At 42.1% G+C, this 27568-nt stretch overlaps 1 protein-coding gene across 1 annotated transcript; it reads right to left on the reverse strand.

Moving 5' to 3' along the window:
• Positions 1-948: 948 nt before the first annotated feature.
• coro1b (coronin, actin binding protein, 1B) lies at positions 949-26588 on the reverse strand. The gene is made up of 11 exons (XM_081391514.1): positions 26182-26588; positions 22855-23060; positions 22587-22709; positions 21269-21398; positions 19539-19720; positions 16987-17106; positions 16095-16199; positions 13621-13766; positions 5923-5980; positions 4792-5100; positions 949-2405 (listed from the first exon to the last, which is right to left on the reverse strand). Exons 2-11 carry the CDS (start codon positions 23056-23058, stop codon positions 2283-2285), a joined length of 1500 nt encoding a protein of 499 aa, XP_081247640.1. The 5' UTR covers positions 23059-23060; positions 26182-26588; the 3' UTR covers positions 949-2282.
• Between the last annotated feature and the right edge of the window lie 980 nt (positions 26589-27568).

Below are 27568 nucleotides of genomic sequence, written 5' to 3' on the forward strand. Positions count from 1 at the left end.
AGGGGCGGAGAGAGAGAGAGAGGGAGAGCGAGCAAGCGAGAGAGAGAGAGATTGAAAAGTATCAGGTTTTTATGCAATAAGGTCATGACAAGAATCTTGATTTGCAAAATATCAATTCTAAAAATGGATTTAAAAAAAATATATATATTTTTTTATGGGATGTACAAATTTAAAGCGATTTGTTGTGGGCAGTTTTGAGGTAAAAGTAATAAAGAAATATGCATAAGAATTCAAAAATAATGCATTTGGCTCGTTTTCTTGCGTAACATCATGATATTAATAGTTTATTAGAAACTCGAAATTAAAAATATGAACATTTTATAGTGAAAATAAAATGTTCAAATGAAAGCATGTGCACAAATAACTCGTCTAAGGAGTCCACACAGGAAGAGCTCAGTGGAACACAGTTTCCTTCAGCTAGATTGTGAGATGAAACACAAGTCTCTCTCTCAGACCACATCCTGTTGTAAAGCTCGAGCTTAAAGATGCTATGAACCATGAAAGCACGAACGCTTCACTGCTTGTGCAGTGCACAGAATGCAGCAAAAGGCTGGATGCAGAGTGTGGTCGTTACACAACAACACAAAAAGAGCTGCGAAACGACCACATTTTTTTAAAACGCCTTCGGTTCTTACGGTTGATCAAGGTGCAGGCAAAACCTGGCTCAAATACACAACAGGAGATCATGTTTCTTAGCCAGAGCTGGTCAAATATTCCTCAAATCAGTTTTCTAATGTCATTGCAAATGCCATTTCAGTTTTGAAATTCGCCTTGGTTAACCTTAACTACTTCCTACTTTACAGGAGAAATCACTGTTTGGCTCTGCTAAGCTAGTTCACTTTCATTTCTAAAAGTAGCACCAAAAATGTTCATTTTGACCTCAATCACAGGCCAGCTGGCACAATCTGTAAGTGATTGTAATGCGATAAATAATAAAACCAACTGATTCACAGTAGATTAGGGTGAATGTCATTTATTAAAAAGAACAGATTAAGTTAGCACTTAAGTTTTAAGTAAATGGGTACTTAGATCATTTACAACATATACAACAGATAAAGCTACATAAAGTCATTCACAGAGGAGGATGAGTCGTCTCAGTCATCCCTGATTGTAGTGCCCATGATTACAAACTAAAAATAAAATACAAAAACACCACCATCTAAACCTCTAAATCAATGTCACATTCTACTAGTGTTTTTCATATTCAATCAAACAGGAATGAAACATGGTTATTCATCAAGAGACTCTCAAGAATCTCAACGGACCTGCCGAGAACAAGTCCAGGTCTCTCCAAATCAAAGGAAATAAATAAGAAATGATAGGCATTTTCATGACAGTTAAGCACGTTTTGCATTACCATAATGAAAAAAAGACTTTTTTAGTATGAGCTGCCTTAAATTTAGTCTGATTTAATTGTAAAAGAAAATGTTTTACAGTATGCTTTTAGTGTAATATGGAAAATGATTACTGTAAAATCAGTGAATTCCCAAAAATAGGAATTGAAAAAAAAAAAAAAAAAATCCCAATAAGTAAACAATTACAAAATGAAAATGTCAAAAGAATTATTTCTTATTATCCTTTTGATTTTGAGGTGAAATGTGACCTGGGCAACTTTTCACCCTAGAAGATCTTCATCTGTATTTTCTTGACACTCTTCTTCATTATATCGATAGCTCACAAATTCCTTCAACAACGAGTACAGTTTCTATCACATGCTACACACATTTCCACACATGAAACTCTAACCACATCCCAAATAAATGCTACAAGTGTTAAGACATAAAATGGAAGAAAGAAACCCAAGAACAGTGCTGGTCAATGCATGTTTATAAGCACCATCAAACTTTAGCGGAAGAAAGGAATTAATTCAGCATGTTGGATTAATACATTTCCTGAAGGTTTCATGCTTCAAACTACTTTCATTAAGTAGAAGCGTTCATAAATGCTTTCTTAAATGCACACAACACGATATTACCAAGTCTGCTTTTCATTTAAAGTTTGCATGTTCATGCAAATATTGACCCAACCGAATTCTGACTTCAGAGTCTGTACTTAGCAGTAAGTACCTGATGTAACAGCCCTAGTAAAAGCACAAAATGAGCAGCATTTAGGATATTATATATCAGTGCATCAATAGCCAAAAGTGTACCAATAAAGCTCAAAGCTCAATCATTTCTTTGTATTACTATGTCACAGTAACGGAACTACATTTCCCATAACTCTTCAGTGAAGCTTTTTGAATGTGGGTAAGGCTATGTGTTGTGATATGTTGGTAGTTTCCTTCACACTTCTCCATCCTCAATGCGGGCGAGTTGCCTTTCCAGAACGTCGATCCTGTGACCCTGAGCCAGAACCAGAGCGCGCAACGCCCGCACCTCCGTCAGAATATCAGAAAGTTGGTCCTCCTGTGCAAGAAAGAAAATGGGACATGAACATTTAGGCTTTAAAGTGCCCCTATTATGCTTTTTTCCCTATATTATCTTTCCATGCAGTGTGTAAATACAGGTGTTTGTGAATGTAAAAGGTCTGCAAAGTTTTAAAGATCTAAATGCACGACAAAAAAAAGCTATCGTCTCCTTAAAGAAAGAATAGATTCTGAACTGCCGAAACCAGCCACACATTTGCATAATGCCAGTCTATGGTCGTCATTGGCTGCCCACGAATAACGTCTACTTTGACCCTCAAACACTGTGGTTGAAGCTGAGACTGGAAAAGTTTGGTTTGTGTTGTCGACATGTAGAGGAAAGTTGCGAAAGCAAATATTCTTTGCATGAACTTCAAAAGGATGCGGACTCGGGCTCGAATTGATCCGCCATTGTTCCTGTTCTTTGTATCAAACGCTGAGGAAGATTCGGAGCTGAAGTTCAGATATGGTAATGGCCGTTTCATTTCTGACTCGCGCTGTAAGCAGTAGACCAATCACAACAGTCCAATCACAACAGTCTGGCCAATCAGAGCAGAGTAGGCTCTCGGAATGGAGGAGTTTAGAGAGACTGGATCTTCGATTGAATCGTTTCAGACACTGTGAGAGCAGAGGTAATGTTGCAAAGTATATTATGAGAAAATACATAATTATATTTTTGGAAAATATTTTTGACCTTAGATGTATGTAAAACTATTATAGGAGATCTCCAAAACAAAAGTAGGAACCTTTAAAATAGCATAATTGGGGAACTTTAAACAGGTGCGTTGAAACTGAATGCTTTAAATCAGACACAGAGATAAAGTAGTCGTAAGATTACATTTATTTGATTAAATTATACTATTTATATGAATGAATTATTGAGAAAGAGAGAGAGAGAGGTGTGTGTGTGTGTGTGTGTGTACTTGTACAACTATCTTTGAGGACCAGTTTGAGTTTTAGACCATTGAAGTGAGGACAAAGAGAGTAAAGTGAGGACATTTTGGCCGGTCCTCACTTTCTGAGACCCCTTTAAAGGCCTGTTTGAGGGTCAAGACGTGGTTTTAGGGATAAGGTTATAATTAGGTTAAGGGTGGGTTTAGGGTAAGGGTTCAGGTTAGGCACTTAGTTGTGATGGGTAAGGTTAGCGTAAGCGGCTAGAGATTGCATTGTATCAATGAATGTCCTCATAAAGATACATGTACAAGAATGTGTGTCTGTGTGTGTGTGTGTGTGTGTGTGTGTGTGTGTGTGTGTGTGTGTGTGTGTGTGTGTGTGTGTGTGTGTGTGTGTGTGTGTGTGTGTGTATTACCTGGGTTTGTGTAGCGTCTCTCTCTACTAACAATAACGCAGTTTAATTACTTCAAAAACGGCAATTCTAAACCCCTCATTGCTAATTAATACAATGACACAATCAGATCAGAGTATTCTGACATACCCTGTTATAAATATATTTATTCTATGGTGTGTCAGAACCCGATTCTGATTAGCTGGAAGGTGTGCGTTCAAACCAAGAGGCAACCTGCCTGTCTCTCTCTTGAAACAAACATAGAAGTGACTTAAACTGCAATTCATCGACTGGCCACTAGAGACTGGATGCAAAAGAGAGTCAATCCCATAAACCCCCCATGTTAACAAGCCCAACTTTACAGCAGAAAAAATGTGTTTACAGCCTGGTGCAAAAAGTGGTTTTGGTCTGCATAGGTAATTTTGCCTTTCATGACAACTGTGAGGGGGGTGCATCTTTTTTATAACTCATCCGTTTAAATTATAATAAGCCTTAAAGTTCTGCATAATTAAGGGCGTGGCCACTTGAGTGACAGGTGGATTGCCGCTGCTGTCACGACTAGCCGTTTGTCTGCTGTCTGTTAGCGTCACGTCACCTCAGTTAATCCCGCTTTTTTGCCCATTTTCGGTTATCCGGTGATGCGCTGCCAAGATGGCGACGGCCGGCTCCGCCCACTTTGGGCTTCAAAAATGCTCTTCAGAAACCTACGGGTGACGTCACGTACTTTTTTTTTTTTTTTTTTACAATAATATGATTCAAATCGTTTAATTGCACAAGTAGTTCCAGTCAGTTTAACCCCTATTCTATATTAATGCACTGCTTTCAAAGCACACACACACACACAAAGATAGGAGACTGTGCTGTGCATCATACAGAAACATTCAAGAGAAAATAAAAGCCGCTGGCTGACAGACAAAGATAGAGAGAAACTACCGGTAACAAGCAGCCTAACTGTGTCTATGTTTTCCCAACAACAAGAAAGAGTTACTATATAAGCGTGAGCTGCGCTACTGTTTCGTTTACACTAATGTGTACAATAATGAGACGAGTCCATCTCAGCCGTCTCCTCATTTCTGTGTACCTCGTCACAACTGTCACTCACCTCTTTCTTTACTCTCTCTATCCCAACATCTACATCCCTTCCTCCTCGCCCGTGGCCCGAACCCTCGCTCTCCATCTCAAACGCCATAGGGTTTGCTGGCGCAGTCGTGCTGGTGGGACTAGTGTTGGTCTGGGAGAGCAGTTTGGGTCGACCCCGCAGCGTGCCGGATTTGGTTGGAGGGGCCATGTAGCCTCCGCTGAGGGAAACCAGGACTGGAGGGGCATCTTGTCCTGCTATCCAATCTTCCGCCAATAGAGCGGGTTCTGATCCCGCTGTATCCGGGTACAAATCCCCTTGAAACAGGTCGGACTGATAGTGGGTGGGGGGAAAGAAGAGTTTAATTTAGAGAAATGGTGCAGTCTGATAAACATGTCAATTAATAGTTTGCAAATGGGCAGCTGAACATGGGTTTTCTTCCTTCCTCTTTCACAGAGACACTAAGACTCTAAAAATACAGCAGTGGGGGCAGTACCAAGAATTCATAAAATACCTTAAAATTCACATGGGTTTCCTGTTTTATTTCATTTTCACATTGATTTCACCTAAAAATGTCAATTCCGTCACAATTTACTCACCCCCGTGTTGCTTTTTCTTCTGAAGAAAGGAAAAATAACTTCTTCTTTGGAACTTTTATGATTGGTTTAGGTTTAGAATGACATGAGCATGAGAAAATGATGACATAATTTTTATTTCTGGGTGAGCTTTACCCAGATTTTCAAGAGTATAATAAGTATAATAATATACAATAACAAAAGGCACCCATTTGGTGGAATGGCCCATGAGCATATCATCACCATTTGAACATTTTTTTTTTTTTGAACAAATTGCAGTCTATATATGGATGATCAAGCATCGCATCGCTGTGCAATTATTTTTCTACACACAAGGCAAGGGAGCATTTCAAATATGGTATTTTTCAGAGAACTTCCTGTAACACTAAACTTTCCAAGCCTTCAAGGCATTTCAAACAGAAACTCAACACTTCTATCAGAACAAAGTTCAACTCAAAGCTCTTGTAGATGACAAAATGGAATGACTAATTAGTAGCCAAAAGTTACTAACTTTCCTTTCTGACTCGCTGTAAACACAGATTCAAAAGTGAACGCATGGATGCATGCAGACTGAACCTACCTTCCGTGGCACAGTCATAGATATGGGCTCAACCTTTCTCTCGTGAAGTTTATAGAACCTGATGGAACAAGATGAAGAACAATGGAGATAAATGCAAGCGCTGGAGAGAGATGCTGTATAAACTCAAAATGAAAGCTCAAAAATGAAAATGATTTTTAGCGAATAATACGGTAACACTTTACAATAAGGTTCATTAGTTAACTGCCTTAGTTTACGTGAATTAAGAATGAACAATACTTTTTCAGCATTTATTAATCTTATAGTTAATATTAATTTCAACATTTACTAATATGTTATTAAAATCAAATGTTGTATTTGTTAACATTAGTTAATGCACTGTGAACTAACATGAACTAACAATGAACAGACGGATTTTTATGCACTAACATTAAGAAAGATGAATAAATACTGTAACAAATGTATTGCTCATTGTTAGTTCATATTAGTAAATACATTGACTAATGATAACTAATTAACCTTTAAAGTGTTATCATTAATAGCCTACTTGTTCCAGTTTGTTACTCAGAGTTACTGTACAGCTTCTTAAAAATGAGTAAAAACAGTGAAATGAAAACTCAGAATATTAAGCAAACATGCAATGAAAAAATATGTTATAATAACACAAATATACTTTATGTATTTAATCTCACTTTATTAACCAGTGTCTATGGTGCTCACCTTCGATGATCCAATTAAACCATACTAATAAGCAAAATTATTTTAGATAAACATCACATTTGTGTTTTTTTGTTATTAAGAACAAACAAGCCCAGTCCAAGTGAGAAAAAGTAATTCAAAAGTAACGTGGCACATTACTTTCCATGAAAAGTAAGTAACGCAATTAGTTTTTAGAAAGTAACACAATATTTGAATATTCCACAATAAGAAAACATTAAAAAAAAATTCTAAGTCAAACATCCCAGACAAATAACCAGTCAAACAACTTTGGCACCAAACTAAAAACTGAAGTTCTCTTACGAGAGTTCTCTCGTACTGCGTTCGTAGAACGCTGCGGGAAAAGTCTCTTTTCACGAAATACTGAAGCAAAATTATCCTTAATTTTCATATTTGTAAAACGCATTGCAGCAGTGCACAGCCATGGCGAGACGGCTCGCTCACTCATTGGCTGTTCTGCGGCAACTGCATGAGCCTATCGAGCGAGGGCTGATGCAATATCAGACCAATGAGAGCGCTTCGCGCGCTCCTCGTCACATCCCGCCGAAACGGGTGTGGCCATCCCCTATAAAAGGAGCTCGAGTAGGCTGATTCAACTGATTTTCATCTCTTCAGCGAAGCTCACGCATCGCTGGATCACGGAGAAGCAAGCGTCGTCGAGGCAAGCTTTTCAGCGGGACGAGCCCTCGAAGCCGCTGGCCTCGCCGCCTTCTACTGCCGTACCTGCTGCGCTTTCCGGCGCTTCATATCCTTTATCTGCTCTGTTTTGTGTATGTGTGTGTGCAGTGTTCCCGAACACTCACCCCTAAAAGAGCCGCGTCTTTTTCAAGATGCCATCCTGTGGCTCGTGCCGAGCCCCGCTCATCGATGGAGACCGCCATGTTATTTGCGTCTTCTGTCTGGGCGAAGAACACGCAGCGCTCGCGCTCGCTGACGGCGGCTGCCCTCACTGCGAGCTTTTGCCGATGGCGACTCTGCGGACTCGCCTGGCACAGTTCTCCGAGCCTGCGCCCCCCGCCGCGTTGCCGCGCCGTAAGAAGCGCCGCTCGCAGCGGGCCCCGGAACCCACCTCTTCCCGACAAAGCTCGCCGGCTCGCCCGCCAGCTTCACCGGCTTCCCCCGAAGCACTTCCTGATGCTCAGCGCCCGCAGTCTGCCGCCGCTTCATCTGAGGAAGTTGTTTCTGAAGTCGAGTCGGTCGAAAAGGATTCCTGCTCTCTGCTAGCTTCAGGCAGTGAAGACTGGGCGAGCTCTGCGGATCTCACGCCTCCTGCCCGAAAGCCGTCGGCTAGAGCTAGCATCGAGAGGGAGCTCATGCGAGTACTCGCGTTGGCCGCGGCGAGCCTCGGCCTCGAGTGGTCTGCACCGGAACTCCCCTCGCGCACCCGGCTTGATGGTAGCTTCCTCCCTGGTGAGCGTTCTTCTCCTGTGTCTAAGCCCGCTCCGTTTCTTCCTGAGCTTCATGAAGAAGTGGCGAAGGCCTGGAACGCTCCCTTTTCTGCACGAACACGTTCGTCTGTATCCCCAGCATTTTCCTCCCTGGATAATGCTCAGGATCGAGGCTACCTCACTCTGCCGCCGGTGGAACAGGCGATAGCAGCCCACCTTTGCCCGCCCTCTGCTGGACGGCGGACTAAGCCAGTGCTGCCGTCGAAAGCCTGCCGCATGACGTCGTCGCTGCTCGCGCGGATCTTCTCCGCCGCTGGGCAGGCGGCATCGGCCCTGCACACCATGGCCACGCTTCAGGTGTTCCAAGGCGATCTCCTCCGCAAACTGGACGAGATAGGACCTGAAGCTATCTGCATCACGGACCTGAGAAGCGCGTCGGATCTTTCCCTCCGCGCTACCAAGGCTGCAGCACAAGCCATGGGACGCTGTATGGCTTCCGCTACCGTAGCCGAGAGGCATTTGTGGCTGACGCTCACGGAGATGGCTGATGCAGAGCGCAACGCGTTCCTCGACGCCCCGCTATCCTCCGCTGGCCTCTTTGGATCTTCTCTCTCCGAGTTCGTGGAGAGATTTTCCGAAGCCCAGAAAGCGTCACAGGCATTCAAGCACTTCCTACCGAAGCGCTCCAGTTCCGCAGCGGGCCGTGAGAAACAGGCCCCTCGGAGCTCACAGCCTCAGCCTCCGGCCGCCCCCTCTCAGCGACAGCAGCGCAGCTCACGCCCTCGCTCTCGCTCTACCAGCCGCCGCCCCACTCACCGCGGGCCGCGACCAAGGGTTGTGTTGAAGCCGGAAGCCCCAAAGAAGTCCTAGCACGCCTAGGAAAGCGCAGGTGTGTAAGCCCCGTTGCGACCGGGCCCTCACCAAAGCGCACCGCTGTCTCAGTCCCAGGAATTGCGACTGCTTCAGCGTTCTCAGCAGAGCACAAGCCCGCACAGCTGCCCGCTTGCCTGCACACAAAAGCCGTTTTTACGGCTACCCAGATAAATCCCGAAAAGAGTGTATTTTCTGGTGTCCCGGCCAAGGCCGATGGTGCTATAAATGTAGTGTTGATGCCCACTTCCCTGTGCCCATCCCTACACACAAGCACAGCCCTGCACACAGGGCCCGTACTCATAAGATCGACACAGTTCGATCGCGCCACAAACATAGTCAAAGTGCCCACTTCCCAGTGCCCACAAACGCTATGTCTGGTAAGCCACAGGCTCCCTGTAAAAACGGGACCTGTGAGCACCCGCTCTGTTCAAGCAGACAGCGCGGCCAAAGCAGTAAACGTGCCCGGTCCCCGCCCACGTTCACTTGTAGGCTGCATGAGTCCCATGAGACCTTCTCAGACCTCCCTCGTTCAGATAAACACTGTAGCGGGGTCGAGGATGAGCGTGTTGCCCGCTGTATTATGCGCGCTCCCCGCCTCAAATGTCACAGGCGTAACGCCTATGCTAGCGCGCCCCGAAGCGCCGCCGTCGCACAGCGAACAGAGCGCGCTTCGCATCCAACCCCTAGCCGGCCATGCAGACGCATGGGCCGCGCTTCCAGGGGTTTCGGACTGGGTGCTAGACATTATAAAGAGAGGCTTCTCGCTACAGTTTTGTCGGCGCCCTCCACGCTTCACAGCGCGCGTCGAAACTACGGTGAATTCAGAAGTAGCACACCTGCTTCGCGCCGAAATATCAAAACTGTTGAGCAAAGGGGCGATACAACATGTATCCCAAGCTCAAAGCGAAGGGGGGCTATACAGCAGATACTTCCTAGTCCCCAAAAAGGACGGTGGTATCAGACCCATACTAGATCTAAGACGACTAAACAGAGCTTTAGTGAAACGCAGTTTCAAAATGCTCACAACCAGCAAAATCCTCGCGCACATTCGCCGAGAAGACTGGTTTATGTCGATAGATCTAAAGGACGCGTATTTCCAAATACAGATAGCGTCACGCCACAGGCGATTCTTGAGATTCGCCTTCGAGGGTCGGGCATACCAGTATACAGTCCTGCCATTCGGCTTGTCCCTGGCACCCCGTACATTTACGAAGTGCATGGACGCAGCGCTCGCCCCCCTCAGACTCAGGGGCATGCGAGTGCTGAACTATTTGGACGACTGGCTGATCATAGCTCAATCACGATCTCAGCTCGTGGAGCACAGAACCATGTTACTCGATCACCTCGAGAATCTTGGTATCACGATCAATTGGACGAAGAGCTCCTTGAACCCCAGCCAAACTATTTCGTTTCTGGGCATCGTTCTGGACTCTCGTTCTATGACGGCGCGGCTGTCGCAACAGCGCGCGCTGCGCATACAGCACGCAGCGAGGTCCTTCCGCTGCGGTGCGATTATCCCGCTCAAACGTTTTCAGAGGATGCTGGGCCTCATGGCCTCAGCATCATCAGTTCTCCAGCTGGGCCTGCTTCGCATGCGCCCTCTGCAGTTCTGGTTGAAAGCGCGAGTGCCACGCGGAGCGTGGGCACTCAGCCGATTGCGCCTCAAAGTCGATCAAGACTGCGCAGCAGCCCTGAGACCATGGGCGGCGGGCGATTGGTACCGTTCAGGTGTAAGCCTGGGGACTTCCTCGAGAGTGAAAGTGGTGTCTACGGACGCATCCACCTCGGGATGGGGAGCGCTGCTCGAGGGCAGGCCGTTCTTTGGCCTCTGGTCAGAACGAGAAAAGCTCCATCATATCAACTGCCTGGAAATGCTAGCAGTTCACAACGCGCTGACGCGCTTTTGTCCCCACATCAAGGACCAACACGTCGTAGTCCGCTCGGACAACACGGCCGTGGTGTCCTACATAAATCGCCAAGGCGGCCTCGGTTCCAGTTCCCTTTACAGGCTGGCCGAGCGCCTCCTAATATGGGCTCAGCGCAACCTGAGCTCGCTGAGAGCGGTGCATGTGCCCGGGACACTCAACCTGGGTCCAGACAGGCTGTCCAGGAACAATGTTCCCACGGGCGAATGGTCTCTACACCCACAAACAGTCCGGCTGTTGTGGCGGAGATTCGGCAGAGCGGAGGTGGACCTTTTCGCGTCCCCAGAAAACGCTCATTGCCCCGTGTTCTTTTCAAAGAACGACAGCGCGCTGTCCCACAAGTGGCCGCACTGCCCGCTATACGCGTTTCCCCCAGTCTCCCTCCTACCTCAGGTGCTGGAGCGAGTCAGGGAAGTGAAATGCCCGGTACTGCTTATAGCACCGTTCTGGGACAACCAAGCCTGGTTTCCAGTCCTGATGCAGTTAGCAGACTCCGCTCCATGGCCAGTGCCATTGAGGAGAGATCTCCTCTCGCAGGCCAGGGGCTCGATTTGGCACCCACACCCAGAGCTGTGGTCCCTTCATGCGTGGACGTTCAACGGTTACCCGTTAGCCTCACGGATGGAGTGCTGAACACCATCACTCAGGCTAGAGCGCCTTCCACCAGGCGGCTTTATGCCTCGAAGTGGTCGGTTTTCTCCAGCTGGTGTACAGCTCGGGGCCTGTCACCCCTCGATTGTGAGGTGACGGAGGTTCTCTCCTTCCTACAAGAGCTGTTGGATAAGGGCAGATCCCCTTCCACGCTCAAAGTCTATGTGGCGGCTATCGCAGCGTGCTCGACAGCAACGCCAGGCCAGTCACTGGGTAGGAACGATTTAGTCATCCGCTTCCTCAGGGGAGCTAGGAGGCTGAATCCCCCCAGACCTCCCTCAGTCCCGGTGTGGGACCTTTCTACGGTCTTGGCAGCCATGAAAGGCCCCCCCTTTGAGCCTATCCAATCTGTTAGCCTCAAACATCTGTCTTTCAAAACGGTGTTTTTGATGGCCCTCGCTTCGGTGAAGCGCATAGGCGATCTGCACGCGCTCTCTGTGAGTCCAACGTGCTTGGAGTTTGGGCCCAATGACTCCAAAGTCATACTCAAACCTAAGCACGGCTACGTGCCGAAATCCCTCAACACTCCGTTTAGGGCTCAGGTTATTTCCCTGTCTGCCCTGCCGGGGTCAAACGAGGAAGGGGACTCGAGCTGTCTTTGCCCCGTTAGGGCGTTAAGAGCTTATGTGTCCCGCTCCGCTGCCTTCAGACAGACGGAGCAGCTCTTTGTCTCGTTCAGTGGACGTTCCAAGGGAACGGCTGTTTCGAAACAGAGCCTGTCCAGATGGGTGGTTGACGCCATAACAATGGCTTATACTACCAAGGGCCTTCAGTGCCCGTTGGGCATTAGAGCGCATTCCACGAGAGGCGTTGCCTCATCGTGGGCCTGGTCTAGCGGGATTTCCTTACAGGAAATATGTACGGCGGCGGGCTGGGCCTCGCCGTCTACATTCATAAGGTTCTACAACCTAGAAGTTCCCGCCTTGCAGGCCAGGTTGTTTTCGGTTTAGCCGTATCAGCTGTCTACCACGACACTGATTTCGCAGGCGCACAACGCCACCGAATACTTCACCGCACTTGCAAGCCAAGTGTTTTCGGCGTATTCGAGTCAGCTGTCTAAACACGGCACTGATATCGCAGACGCACAGCGCCGCCGAAGTTCTCTGGGCAGAATTGTGTAAGACCCATGTTTTCCCACATTAGCCAGGCTCCCTCCTGCCTATGTGATGTTATATCGCGTCTAGAACGCACCTATTTGGGCGAAAGTGTGTAAGTCCCACATTTCCCACATTAGCCAGGCTCTCCCTGCCTATGTGACGTTGTATCGCGCTTAAGGGCGCATCCATTGGGCGAAATTACGTAAGACCCACATCTCCCACATCAGCCAGGTTTTTCCCCTGCCTATGTGGCGCTGTTTCGCGCCTAAGGGCGCATATATCTGGGCAAAAATTTGCGTAAGACCCACATTTCCCACATTAGCCAGGCCTCCCCCTGCCTATGTGATGTTATATCGCGTCTTAGGACGCAGCTATCTGAGGGTGGTTGTCCCCCCCCCCCCTCCAGACTCTCCGAAGTCTACCGGGTGATTATGCACTGTATACCTGGACTAGCTTCCAGTGGTCGGTGTTTTCTCATCCCAGCACGCACGGCGTCTTACAAGTGGTTCCCGCAGCGTTCTACGAACGCAGTACGAGAGAACTCTCGTAAGAGAACGTACTCGGTTACTAACGTAACCTCGGTTCTCTCTAGAAGAGGGAACGAGTACTGCGTTCCCTGCCGTGCGCGCGGTTCGCTCTGGTTCGCTTCGGCGATGAAAACCAGTTGAATCAGCCTACTCGAGCTCCTTTTATAGGGGATGGCCACACCCGTTTCGGCGGGATGTGACGAGGAGCGCGCGAAGCGCTCTCATTGGTCTGATATTGCATCAGCCCTCGCTCGATAGGCTCATGCAGTTGCCGCAGAACAGCCAATGAGTGAGCGAGCCGTCTCGCCATGGCTGTGCACTGCTGCAATGCGTTTTACAAATATGAAAATTAAGGATAATTTTGCTTCAGTATTTCGTGAAAAGAGACTTTTCCCGCAGCGTTCTACGAACGCAGTACTCGTTCCCTCTTCTAGAGAGAACCGAGGTTACGTTAGTAACCGAGTACGTTTTTGCCACTCAAATGTTCCCAGGGATTTATCAAGGCATTATTAAATAGAAAGAATGACACTGTCATAAAGTCACACCGTAGTTCAGTTCATACCTTGCTATTTCACACTTGTTGACATCTACTCCTCGTTTGCTTAGGAAACCAGCACCTCTCTGCGGCTCCTTGCTGCTGTACAGACTCAGGAAATGAACAAACGGAGACTCATCTGTCACCTCAAAGTAGCGAATGGTACAATCACCCTGCGAAAGAGAGACGGTCACAGACAGATGAACTAGAGCTCATTGACTTCATTGGATTTCAGCAATTACCAGATCTACTTTTATTACATGGGCCTCTGAGACACACGATCTATGGTATGCATCAAAGTACCAAGGTATTAACATCTGATACCATCACTGTGCGATTTACCACCACTTAGTTTACATGTGCTTACAGACTCGACATCTCGTACACTACCGTTCAAAAATTTGGGGTCAGTAAGATATGTTTTTGGTTTTGTTTTGTTTTTCTGAAAGAAATTAATACTTTTGTGCATTAACTTTTACAGGATTTTTACAGTGTTACAAAAATGTTCTATTTAAAATACATTTTCTATTTATCAAACAATCCTGAAAAACAGCATCACAGTTTCTACAAACATATTCAACAACCAGCTGTTTTCATTTCACTCTGATAATAATAGTAAATGAGCAGCAAATCAGCATATTAAAATGATTTCTGAAGGATCATGTGACACTGAAGACTGGAGTAATGATGCTGAAAATTCAGCTTTGATCACAGGAATAAATTACATTTGAAAATATATTAAATATTTTTTTTTTATCAAATAAGCCCCTGATATTTTTATTCAAAAACGCTAAAAAATAACCTTACAGACGCCAAACTTTTAAAACGTAGCTTATTTTATAATATGTTTACTGTATGTAAGGAAAACTATCTGAGTCAGTGATTGGACACATTTACTGTAAACAGCACAGTTTATATGTCTGTTAGAGCTAGTGTTGTCAAAAGTACCGACTTCGGTACCAAGTCGATACTGAAATGTTAAAAATATGACGCTTTGAGTGCTGTTGAGCAGAATCGTAAACACTCTGGAATGGCCATTGTACTCACGCACTCATCAAATGTCTGTAATTGGCTACAATGATCAGCGCTTCAAAAACATGTTGTAAATATACATCAATGACGCTCTTCAGCGAGCGCTTACACAGATACACAAGGGGGCATTTTCTCTTTTTTTTTCTCATTTCCTGGCAGTTAAAGGGTAACTAAACCCTAAACCAACTTTTTTTAGTTGTAAGAATGGGGCTTTATTAGTGCTGTTCATTGATTCGAGGAACTTTTTTGACATTTGGGTATAAAGTGTTTTAATTCTACAATATATGGTGTAAAAACGTCTGAGTGCTGCCCTCTTCAGGTTGAACGGTGGCTACTGCAGTTGAATTTTCCTATTGGATGTTTGCTGTACTACGTGACGTAAGCAGGTTCCAGCTCACCACGCCCTTGGTACGAGCTAGCGTAGATTTATCTGTATTTAGTACAGTGGGCAGGAGGGTACGTAGGTGTGTTGATGGTTGCAACAGCACTGCTGGACGGCATAGCTTTCCAGCAGACTTGGAAATTAGGCGCCAGTGGTTGCATCCACTTGGCCTGGAAGACCGTGAGTTCCCGTTTAGAGCTCAAGTGTGCAACCTGCATTTTACGCAGGATTGCTTCTCCAACGCAATAGAGGTGGAAATGGGCTTCTCCACACAGCTCGCGCTGAAAAGCGACACAGTGCCAAACGCTGCTCCTCCTGCATGGACTCCACCACCACAGCGGTGTGAGTGATCATATATATTTTAATAACAATTTATGGTTAGGCTAAAGTTAATCCTCTGGGGTCGACAAACGCGCCGGCGCATTTTGCCGGATTTTTTCACATAGCGGCAAAATATGAATATGCCTATAGAGAGCGCTCGCTATTGACATTAACTCGATAAAACTCATCAGATGCATGTACTTTACGTCGTCTTGCGACTCTGCGAGTCACTCTCCATTTTGAGTCTGACAGCAGCTGTCAATTAATCCGTCACTGCAGGTCTCAGGTGCACGTCCCCCCCGCTCAGCCCCGCCCTCGGTTCGTCCCCTCTATCTCCGCTGGGGTCTGCCCACTTTTCTAGCATTTTTCAAATATTGCCAGTGGGTGGAGTCAGGCTCTGACCAGGGGTTTAGTTACCCTTTAATGTGATATTGTGAAAATGTAATATCTCTTGTTCTTGTGGCATTGAAAAAACAAAAAACAAAACAAACAAAAAACAACACACGGGAGAGTTTGAAAGAAGGCGTCTACCGGCGGACCGGTCCGCTGGCGCTGAGATAGACAAATATCACAGACAAATCCGATGAGCGCGTGAGTACAATAGGCAATCAGAGGTGTTTATGATTCTGCTCAACAGCACTCAAAGCATCACATTTTTTAAATTTCAGTACCGACTTGGTACCGAAGTCGCTACTTTTGACAACCAGGCCTAGTTAGAGCAGCTAGTGAAACCTGTCGCGCAGCAGTGAAAGCTGGGTAATCTTACCTTCCCACACAAGTAAACCATGTTGGTGTCTGGGTCATAGAATGGAAGCAGAACTCCATTACTGGTGTCCATTTCCTGTGTAACCATTGGCTCAGAGAGATCTCTCTGAAAAGCACAGACAGAATAGGTTATCAAAATACATATCATTACCAAAACATATCAATAACTGAACCAGACAGGCAACATCTGATTGAAGTAAGTAAGCTCATCTGATTGATTGATTGATTATATAGATGATTTCATTGCCAACTAAAATAATTAGAGAGTGTCTGATTATTGATGCATGTGTCCTGGGGCCAGCTGCATAAACATACAGTAGCCGCTAAGTTAAGACTGTAGCTGAGTCCCAGTTCAGAGGCTGCATCCTTCGAAGGCCGCTTTCGAAAGCCGATTGCATCACCGCGGCGCGACAAAGACTGTCCCGATTCAAAGACTCCTCCAAATGCATCCTTCGTTTCTCGAAAGGATTTTTTCTTTTTTGCTTTACTTTACAATTTTGACAGTAAAGTGACAGTAAAGACATTTAATGCATCCTTACCAATGAAAGTTTTAATTTCATTAAAAAATTATCTTAAAGGTGCATTGTGTAATATTTAGGAGGATCTGTTGAGAGAAATGTTTTCAGTGGTGTATAAAGACCTTACTTAATGAACCGTTATGTTTTTATTACCTTAGAATGAGCAGTTTCTCTCTACATACACCGCGGGTCCCCTTATATTGAAATGCGCTGGCATGTTTCTATAGTAGCTCTAAACAGACAAACTCGTTTCGTCACTATGTTGTTCTTCGTGCAAAGAAGCTAGCTAAAGTCAGCAAATAAAACACTGACAGGATAAAACGTTCTTGCTGACCAATGAACCAATGAGTTTCCTCTAAAAAAAAAAGCTCTTACTGGGTCCCAGAGGGCAAGCTGTCTCTCACTCATGCGACTGAAGCCGGTTGTCAGGATTTTCCCATCGGCCAGAAAGACGGCCCTCATTGGCCTGGTGCCCTCATGAGCCTTCTCCCGCACCTGAGTGTGACATCGTCAAACGACAAGAAAAATCACATGTCTGTGCAAAAACACTGATCTGAAAACACTGACACATTCCTAAGAGACCTGATGCAGAAAACAAGGACAGATTCAGGGCAAAGTCTAAGGCTAAGCTAACTGGAGACTTTTCATGTTTAGAGGCAACCACAGAATTGTTGTTTTATTATTGATTTATAAAGTTATTTATATTTATTTATCAAATTATTGATTTATAAAGTGTTAATTCAATAATATTCTATTCATACATAATTCAACATCACCAACAAGTCGGTCATATCTCAAACAGAACTGCAGTCACATGCAAGGCCGTAACCAGGGTTTGAAAATTAGTGAGGTCCGGGGTGAGGTGCAGGGCCGGATTAAGAATTCAGAGGCCCCTGGCCACAATCAATGTCTTATGCCCCCCCTTAGGTAGGCCAAATGTATAGTTTGTCCAAGGACATTTTAATTTTGCATTAAGAGTTTTAGTTTACTGACTTAAAAGGAACTTTGTTGTACTATGCTGGAGTAAAGTTCATAAATGATCGATCTTTCCCATAGGATTTTGTAAAACTATGTTGGGTAAACCTCTGTCCCTCTAGGGGGGTTCGGGGGCATGCTCCCCCGTAAGAAAATTTTGTACATTTTAAGGTTAAATGCATCAATCTGGTGGTCTTTGAGAGCTCAAAATTAAGAGCTTCAACGGGCTTCAACCCATGAACTGTGCACAAAGAAAAAACATTGACTTGTACCTGGACATTAAAGGGGGCTCAAACATATTTTTTAGTTATGATATGGAGTTTCAGTCTACATTACATTATAACTGGTGTTTTAGTATGCCAAACAATTAGTATAATAATAATATAATAATGATTTAGATAATTATTCCTATTAAAATCCATATAGCCTATAATGAAAATGAATATTTCAAAAGTATACTTTACATTACACTATAGGAAAATTACAATACTTTTGTCCTAATGTCTTCACTTGCAAGAAATAAACTCTTTGATCGCGTGAGCAAAGTGCGCACTTTTCTTTAAATCACGCAGCACAAACATAATGCCCATATAGGATACTTAAATTCTTGTGCTGTTTTATAAAAGCACAAAACCATATCACGGTTTCGATATTAGTTCGTTGGCAAAATATAACGCTAGAGACCTTTATGTTAGGCTATACATTTTACATCTCATGTGTATTGGGAAAAGGGAGAAGAGCGAGTTCGGCAAAAGGCGGATTCGAACTCGAGTCGAACGCTTCAAAAGCTACTGAGTTTCAAGCACCTCACGCACGCCCAACGACCCATGCCACTGTAGCTATTTAGTAGAAGGTGTCTTTTTTTTGCTAAAAAGACAGGCACTTAGTGCAAATTACGCTCCATTATCGGAAATGTAAAAGAAAAAAAAAGTTCATTGGCACTTTTTGGTCATTTCATGAATTACAAATTGACATCAAATGTTGTTGCATCATGCTTGTAGTTTCTTTTGCGCTTTATTTACAAATTATAATAAAGTGACATAAAGCGCTCTGCCGCATTTTTTATAGTCTATGCTTACAACACGCTCTCAAGCCCCGTTCACTGATCTACCTTCTCGCAGCGACATAAATTGCAAACACACATGACGCGGTTTAAACGGCTAATTAATCATTCAGAGAGCTTGACATTTTATTTTTGAATATAAAAAAATGACCGAGGTCCAGACCTCGGTGACCTCATAGCTGGCTACGGCCATGGTCACATGTGACACTTCCAATGAAAATGAATGTTATTTTCACATTATTAAAGGTAGGGTAGGCAATTTCTGAGAGGCTAGCAATAGCAAGCTTTGAAAGAATAAAGCTCAATAAACATGTTTGAATAATTCTATAAGTCCTCAGGTGCACTTAATGCCCATGTTTATACTGAACACCTGTATCATCTCGGCCTATTAGGAATATTCTCACTATCACACTGAAATCTCCTGTATCTAGACTACCGTTGTCAGTAACATTGTTTTTGAAAGACATTAATCATTTTATTCAGCAAGGATGCATTAATTGATCCAAGGTGACTAAACACATTTATAATGTTACAAAAGATTAATATTTAAAATAAATGCTGTTGTTTTGAACTGCAAATAAGCATATGACAATAATTTCTGAAGGATCATGTGACACTGAAGACTGGAGTAATTATGCTGAAAACTCAGCTTTGCATCACAGCAATAAATTACAAATTAAAATAGAAAACATAATAATATTTCACAATATTACTATTTTTACTGTATTTTTGATCAAATAAATGCAACCCTGGTGAGAATACGAGATTTCTTTCCAAAACAATCATACCGAACCCAAACCTTTGAATCTGTCTGTTACATTGCTTTACAAATCCCCGGTTGGGAAACCCTGATGCAGAAATGTAAGGATGCAGGAGTGAACAGGCTGACCTTCAGGACAGTTCCCCGCCGGGGATCGATGACTCGTAAGGCTTTGTCTTTACAGGTGGTGCACAGGACGCTGCCCTCTCGGTTCCAGCTCACGCTGTATATCAGGTCAGGATGGGCATCACTCAGCTGGTACACCATCTCCCCGGTGCCCACGTCCCACACACAGAGGACATTATCACATCCTAGAACAAGGGTACACAAGATCAAAGGGTTACACTTTACTTCGATGGTCCACTTTAGACATTCCAGGGCTGTCAAAAGTACCCTTACTACTAAAAAAAAAGTTGATGGTACCAGCATTTCTGCAGTTCCAGTAGTACTGGGGATATTCGGTACCCGCTGATAGACGCTGCTTTCAAATGCTCTCGTTCGTGTTTGTTTGAGCGCACTATGAGCTGGTTGTTGGGCATTGTAATGAGTCACAGTCACATCTGTTGAGCGCGTGAATGCAGTGGCCAATCAGAGGTGCTATTCAGTAAGTTAGTCAGAATCCGCTGAAAACGCATGAGGTTTTGTTTTTGTTCAATGTTCGCCGCATGCTTCTTATAACCAACAAAGTGGAAATACAATATAAACAAGAGATTCACTCTACAATCAAGAAAGCTTTTTTTTTTATTATTATAATGGGAGTTTTCACGAGAGTGCAGAATTCAGTGAGCTTGAACTTTAGAGATTGATAGATTTAGTGATTATAAAGGGAGGCTCTTCTCTTGCTTTCTGTTTATTACCCATTCACAATCTCAATACAAGTGTAGCTTTTTATGCCGCTCAGTACACGGAAAAGTTTCTGGACTGACAACCATGTTTAAATGCGCCATTGAATCGGAAACTGCTATGATTGACAGCGGGCAGAATTTATTAAAGTACTTAATTCAGCAGTTCTTGCTCTGGTCCCGAAATTGGTACAGAGACATGCCAACTAACTCTCGTTAGAGTATTAGTAGACTGTTAGGTTAGGGTTCAGCTAGAATAAGTTGACATGTAGTTGTAGATCTGTTATGGGAGCATCAAAATAAAGTGTTAGTTAGCAGACGGTCCACTAATACTCTAATGATTGTTAGTTGAAATGTAGTTGCAAAGTTACTTATAGTTAGTACAATGTCTACAGTGGACCATCAAAATAAAGTGTTACCGATCAAAGATGGCCAAAAGATCAGCAAAAAAAACATTTTACCAGTTTAAGAGCTAAGATTTGCATCTCAGATATTTACACGCTAATGCAAATCAAACCCAAAGCTGCCTTTCTTTGTCTGGTTGTGCACAAACCTTTAAATCAAACTGTGCATGAAGTGGTTTAGCTTGTGTAGACACATCAACCACTATTTCTTAATTATATGGAAATAAAACAATTTATTGACTTCTAAAACCACTTTTTGTCATGCATATACATTTGTCTGCCTCAAGAGTGTAATGTCTTCAATTATCTTCATTTGGTGGCTTTTCTCAACAAATATTGATATATGCAATTAATTGAGATTCACTTAATTACAGAATCAGCCTATCATGCAATTCATTTTTAATCGATTGACAGCACTATTGTCTTTTCAGTGCTTTGAAGGTGCACAAAACCATCAACAAACTCCAACATCCAAATTTAGGGCTTGAGAAAAGATATAAAGCAGGTTTAAGACACCAGAATTAGAGCACACTCCAGAAATAGAGTGTGCCAGAACAGACTTAATCCAAGTACCGAGATCCGCAAAGTATATATAGACAAAGGAAGTGCTAACCTGCAGTCAACAGGATATTGAGGGCCGAAGGGTGCCAGGCTAGGATGCCCACTCTTTTACTGTGGCCCTCGAGGGTCACAGCAGCTTCAGACATGGGAGACGTAAGACCTCCGTCAGGAATCTGCCAAACCTGTTGTGCACAAACACAGTGTCTCTCTTTTTAGACATACAAGAAAACGGATCTTCTGTGTAAAAGTAAAGTTCTTCTCTGTCACATGATCCTTCAGAAATCATTCTAATACGCTGATTTGCTGCTCAAGAAATATTTGCTATTGATATCCAAGAGAAACGAATACAGATGTGGTGTTTAATATGTTTGTAGAAAACGTGAATTCCTTGACAAAACAAAAAAAATCTTCATTGACATTGCTTATTATTATCTATGTTGAAAACAGTTGTGCTGCTCAATATTTTTGTGTTACACAAACCATTCCAAAGTTTGGGGTAAGTGAGATATAAAAAAAAAAAAATAAATTATTCAGAAATTACACAATGAATTTATCAAAAAGATATTTATATTGTTACAAAAGATTTCTATTTCAAATATATGCTGTTCCTTTGAACTTTTTATTAATTAAATAACATTTAAATGAAATTGAAATCCAAATCAGCATATTACAATGACCCTGTGACCCTGAAAACTGGAATAAATATAATATATTATATATAAATATATTACATTATATTACATAAAAGTGTTGCGAAAAAAATCACGATTTCCACAAAAATATTAAGCAGCAAAAACATTTTCAACATTGATAATAATGAGAAGAACCAATGTTACAAATTGAGCAGCAAATCAGCACATTAAAATGATTTCTGAAGGATCATGTGACACTGAAGACTGGAGTAATGATGCTGACAATTCAGCTTTGCATCACAGGAATGGATGACATTTTAAAATATATTCAAATAAAAAAACAGTTGTTTTAAATTATAATAATATTTTATAATAATACTGTTGTAGACTGTTTTCAAAAACATAAAAAAAATTATTGATTGGTAATATAAGTATATTATATGGGAAAACGTGTACAATATTTTTACATAGATTTTTACAAACTGTTTGGTTCAAAAACACAATTTTAAGTAATATTTAAATGATTGAAAAATTATTAGATAAATATTGAAAAACGTACCAACAAAAATGACAATGTGTACCATGTGAATCTTCATGTCTTAAAGGAACACGCCGATTTTTTGGGACTGTAGACTTATCTAAAATAATTCCTTAAATAATGCAATGAATATTCATAAAGACACCTTATTCACCATTCATATATGAGGTGTGGGCTTTGTTGAAGGGAGTAAACCTAACCTTGACAGTGCAGTCCTCTGAGGCACTGGCGATAACGTTGTCATCATGAGGGCACCACTGCACATCCAGCACTGGAGCGGCGTGTCCACACACAGTCGGGGTGTTCTGGTCCACTCTACCGCTCTAGTGGTTAGAGATGTAAAAACAATGTGAGCTCAACCAATTTTATGGAAATGTTGGTTTGATTATGCAGACAACTGTAAATATCTCAAACACCAACTGTAAAACCTCATTGTTTTCACATATCGCAGAGAGAGTGCATGCCAACCTTGGCGAGCGGGAACACAAGAAAGGCTCCGCCTCCTCCAGCCTCGATGACGACAGCAATGAACTTCGGATTGGCAGCACAGAGCGGACCGTCCCACGTCACGCGTGACACTCTGACATCATCAAGGCAATGCTCAGCCTTCCAAGCCTGTGCGAACACATGCCTGAACTTACTCTGCCTGACAACACCCCTCCTGAAGGACATGACTGCGGGCAGGAGAGCGGAGAACACAGTTAGTAGATGTCATTAATGATTAAACCAATCATGGAATAGTATTTCATGAAAATGACATGAAGCACAAATAAAGCATGTTAAAATAAGTAAAAATGAACGTAAAGGAAAGCAAAAGATCAACTGCAATTTGGTAAGAAAAATAAATGCATGAAAAAAGACTGATCACAATTCAATATGCAAATATTGCAATCACATCAATAGGTTAAGTAAACTTCAATTTTAGACATGAGAAATCAAATTAAATCTTTTGACATAAGAGTTCTTTGTACCATTAAAACATCCTGACATTTTCAGAAGAGCTTAAAACGTCCTCCTTATTATAAACAAAGCATTTATTTAATCAAGCTCCGAAAATGGCTTGTTTTGATATTGCGGGATCTGTGACGTCACACTAGCAAATAGCCTACATTTGCATATGACATCGACAAATAGTTCAGCTATAGTCACCTTAATTTATACAGCGCTTTATATAATACAGATTGTTTCAGAGCAGCTTTACAGTGATAAACAGGAAAATTGTGCATTTCGACTGTTGTTCAGCTGAAGTCAGTTCTGTTTTGATTCAGTTCCGTTGTAAAGATCATCAATTATTAAATTAGTTAATTTCATCTATAAAGCAGTTCTGCAAAAAATTATGTCATCGTCCAGCTCAGTTCAGTTCTCATTACATTATAAGTGAACCTCGAGTAACATTTGGGTAGCTGAACACAAGATGTCAGTAGTGGGGCATGTTGTCACACTAGCCTTAGAGGCTTTTAAACAAGATTTAAATAAGTAAACATATTAGGAAAAATTATAAAATTCATGTAACAGCGAAGACAGTAACACAGGAATATCAACTACAATAAATATGCATAGATATAAATACCCTGGTCTGTATTTGGTCGTAATCTCAAAATCGTCACCAATTAATATGATCTATCACGTAAAATATGATTTCTACCTTGTCTGTTCTATTGAGCACTAGGTTATTAGGTCAGATAGGCTCAAGTATTGAGGTAAAAGTGAGAGCTCCTCTTGTCCAGTGCAACTCTATACGCCTGCAGCTCTCGCGTGTCTGAGACTGAACACGACACAGCTAAAGTCACAAACCATCAACATTTAAGGTCTGATGTTTGCTTACCTTCCACACACTTTATTCACAGCAGCGGCATCTTTGATTTATAACAGGAATGAAAGCGAGGCGGTGAGGGATAGACATACATCTCTTCAGTGGGTTGTACTGTTATATAATGTGTTTTTGGATTGTTCTGCTGATGAAACACTGCAAAAATATCTTTCCAAGACATTTCAGTGATCAAAACAATCCAGACAACATGAGTATGGAAAATTATAAATGATCTAGGAGCTTTATACAGCTTTTTACAGCGGATGCCATTGAAAATAGTAAGTTTATCCCTCACAGCTTCGCTTTCATACTTGTCATGGCACTGCTCTGAATAAGGTCTTTTACATATTCACATTCTAATGAGATATATTGACTACATATTTGGATATATTAACCCTCCCTAAAGACTTTTTGTCTTAAATGTGATCAAACTAGAATCAATAGAGACATGCCAAACGGTAAAACTACCCGTAAACATCTCACTATAAACGGCTTACAACTTTGTAAATCCTAAAGCTCTGACACGTGAACTGTGGTCTAAAGGTTGCTTTCCAGGAACGAGTTTTCATGGGACATTCCTGTGCATCTTTTCCCAATATTCTGCATCCACAGCAAATTCTGCAATTTTCTTTATAGGTTAAGAGAATATTGCAGAATGGCTTGCCTCCCACAAAAGAAAAGTTATCTAAAAATGAATGATCAGATGTTACAAAACAATACTTCTGCCCAAACTGCAAACACAAGCAAGAAGTGGCTTAAGAAGATGTCCGTCAGGCTCGTGGTTTTGGCCTGGTCAGAGTCCAGATTTGAACCCTATAGTGAATATTTGGTCTCACATTAAACTCAAACGAACTGGGAGACATTTTTCAACAACAGAGTTTGAAGCCATTAATATTTGAGAGGAAAACTTCTTCCTGTTAAAAGCAGGAAGAAAAGCAAGTTTACCCACAAGGCTTAAACATTAACAGAAAACAAAGGGGAAGGCTATTCATGCTACGATACTTTATCTACAGTGTTTGTACAATTCTTGCTAATTTTCCTTCCAGTGATTAATGGTTAAGTCGTTTTTTTTATTATTATTATTTTTTTTTTTAACACTAAATATTTTGCCCTTTTTGACTTGGCAGTGTCTCATCAAAAAAACTGGATAAGAAAATAATCGATATTACAAAATATGAAATAAAAAAAATGTAAAAGTCATGATAGAAAGTCACGTGAGAGGAGGCCATATGTCCATCAAGTTATGATTGAATTATGATTGGTTCACGCGATAAATCCCGCCTCTTGTTTTCGTGCGCGTTCTCGAATTGGCCTGAATGAAGACGATGATGACATTAATGGGAATAATAATTCAAAAGTAAGTAAACAACTCAGACACTTTTAGATATCACCACATTATCCCGTCAAAATCAAACTTGAAATGGCTAGAAAAAAATATGACTGCGGGGTTTTTTAGTGAGCAATCAGCCTATAAAGGTACATCTTCGTGTCTATGTCTGTGACTAGTGTTTACAAGCTTGATGACTGCTGAAAATAAGTTGACTATTAAAAAGAAAAGCTGAGTATTAGTTCACAAATAATATCGTTTAAATTGTTACTGCGTTATTATTTTGGAATAAGTGTAAAAATGCGTAAAAACACGAACTTGATTCAATTTATACTTGTTTTTAATAAATAGAACATTACGTAGTGTAAAATACAAAATAGAATTGTATTTGGTCTCTCTTTTTTATGTCATGTTTATTTAACCAGGAAAATTAATTGTAAAAGCTAGGGACATACATTTACATTTGATATAGGCCTAAAAATATGAGGACTTTAATTGCTTCCTTTTTTTTTTTAAACCTCACCACACACCACATATATACATACATATGGGGCTGTTACAAGTAAATGGCTCGTGAACTCATAAATGCGGATGAAAAGCCACAACCGCAAAAATGCACCAATAACATAAAAAGCATATGAACTAGTTACATTCGTACCTCTGTTTGGGGGTTTCCTTCTTCTTCTTTATTTTCTTCCCTTTCTTAGAAAAACCTGCCGAAATTAATAACGCGATTCCGGGTATACAAATATGATCTATATAAATGCAATGATCTATATAAACTACACTAATCCTTTGAGTGTGTTATCGCCTGGATATTCTGCATGGTCAGGTGGAACAGATATATCCAGTCAATTTGAGCAGGCATCGACAAATTAATCCATATTATCAGGGAAATAAATGCACAATTGTGTGTTTTCAAAAGATATACAAAGCTGAAAGAAAACTGTACAGTTCAGGAAGTTAAAATAAATCAGGAAGAGCGTCGACACCGGTGAAGGAGAAAAGATGATGGGTGGTAAATTCCTTAGCGAATGTGCTTAGAATTAAAAGCAGCGATGTGTGAAGCTCGCCATTGTGAGCAGTCAACAAAATGGACGTCGATACGCCTTTTTGGCGTAATAAAAGTCCTTTCTGAGCGCTTTGTGACCATTTATGATTTTATTATTAATACCGAATGAACTACTTATTAGAAAAAGGTTAATCAATGTCTATGTATTCTGCATGTTCTCCACTATTTTTATTTTTTTTGTGAGGGAAACTGCAGGCAAAAAATAATAATATTTTCATACAAAATTTCCAAGGCTATTTCTTCCATTTTCTTACACTTTCAGAGGCAGTTTTTTTTTTTTTTGTAAACATGAGATACCTTTAATTGGAATGTAGTGCAATGCAGAATGGGTTTACCCAGTCTAATGCAGAATGACAGTCAGGTTTAAGTTCAAAATAAAAGTCCAAGTTTCCTGCACTAAGCCAAGCATTGCCAAACAAGCATCGTTCGTGATGGAAAATGCCATACCATACCTTAAAGGGACTGTTTGGCCTTTCTCACGCAGTGACAAAACACCACTGACAAGATAGAGCAGGTTACTTTTGAGATTAAACAAGGTCTCAGCTTTCAAATTCTGTACGTTTTATTACGAAATTCAAGCAACAAATACCTGATGGTGCTCTTAAAGTCCCAAAAAGTTTTTTTCTTTTTTCTTTTACTATAAACATGTTAGTCTTACTGTTATCTATAAGCTAGTGTGCTCCAAAACAATGACAAAATTCGCATTTACAAGAAAAAAACATTTAAAACGCTCACTTCTGCCAATTTGAATCAATGATTTTGATGACATCACTCTGCACTTTAGCTTCTCATCAAATTTTCTGTCCAATCAAATGCTCTCTAGAATCTGAAGCGCTCCGCCCCCTACATTATAAATAGATGCTGAATCTGCAGATCAAATTTACTATTTACTATTTTCTACATGGTGAATTGCACATAGTGCACAAATGGAACGATTCAGACAGTGTAAATATATTGGTTTCACGTTAGTGTC

Source organism: Scardinius erythrophthalmus (genome assembly GCF_964197995.2).
Source record: "Scardinius erythrophthalmus genome assembly, chromosome: 2".
NCBI classification, from domain to species: domain Eukaryota; kingdom Metazoa; phylum Chordata; class Actinopteri; order Cypriniformes; family Leuciscidae; genus Scardinius; species Scardinius erythrophthalmus.

Coding starts and splice junctions, on each gene's coding strand:
- coro1b (XM_081391514.1), bottom strand. CDS start 23,058: ATGTCCTTCAGGAGGGGTGTTGTCAGGCAGAGTAAGTTCAGGCATGTG. Junction 22,710..22,854: donor TTGTGTTCCCGCTCGCCAAG/GTTGGCATGCAC, acceptor TCTAACCACTAG/AGCGGTAGAGTGGACCAGAA. Junction 21,399..22,586: donor CAGAGGACTGCACTGTCAAG/GTTAGGTTTACT, acceptor TGTGCACAACAG/GTTTGGCAGATTCCTGACGG.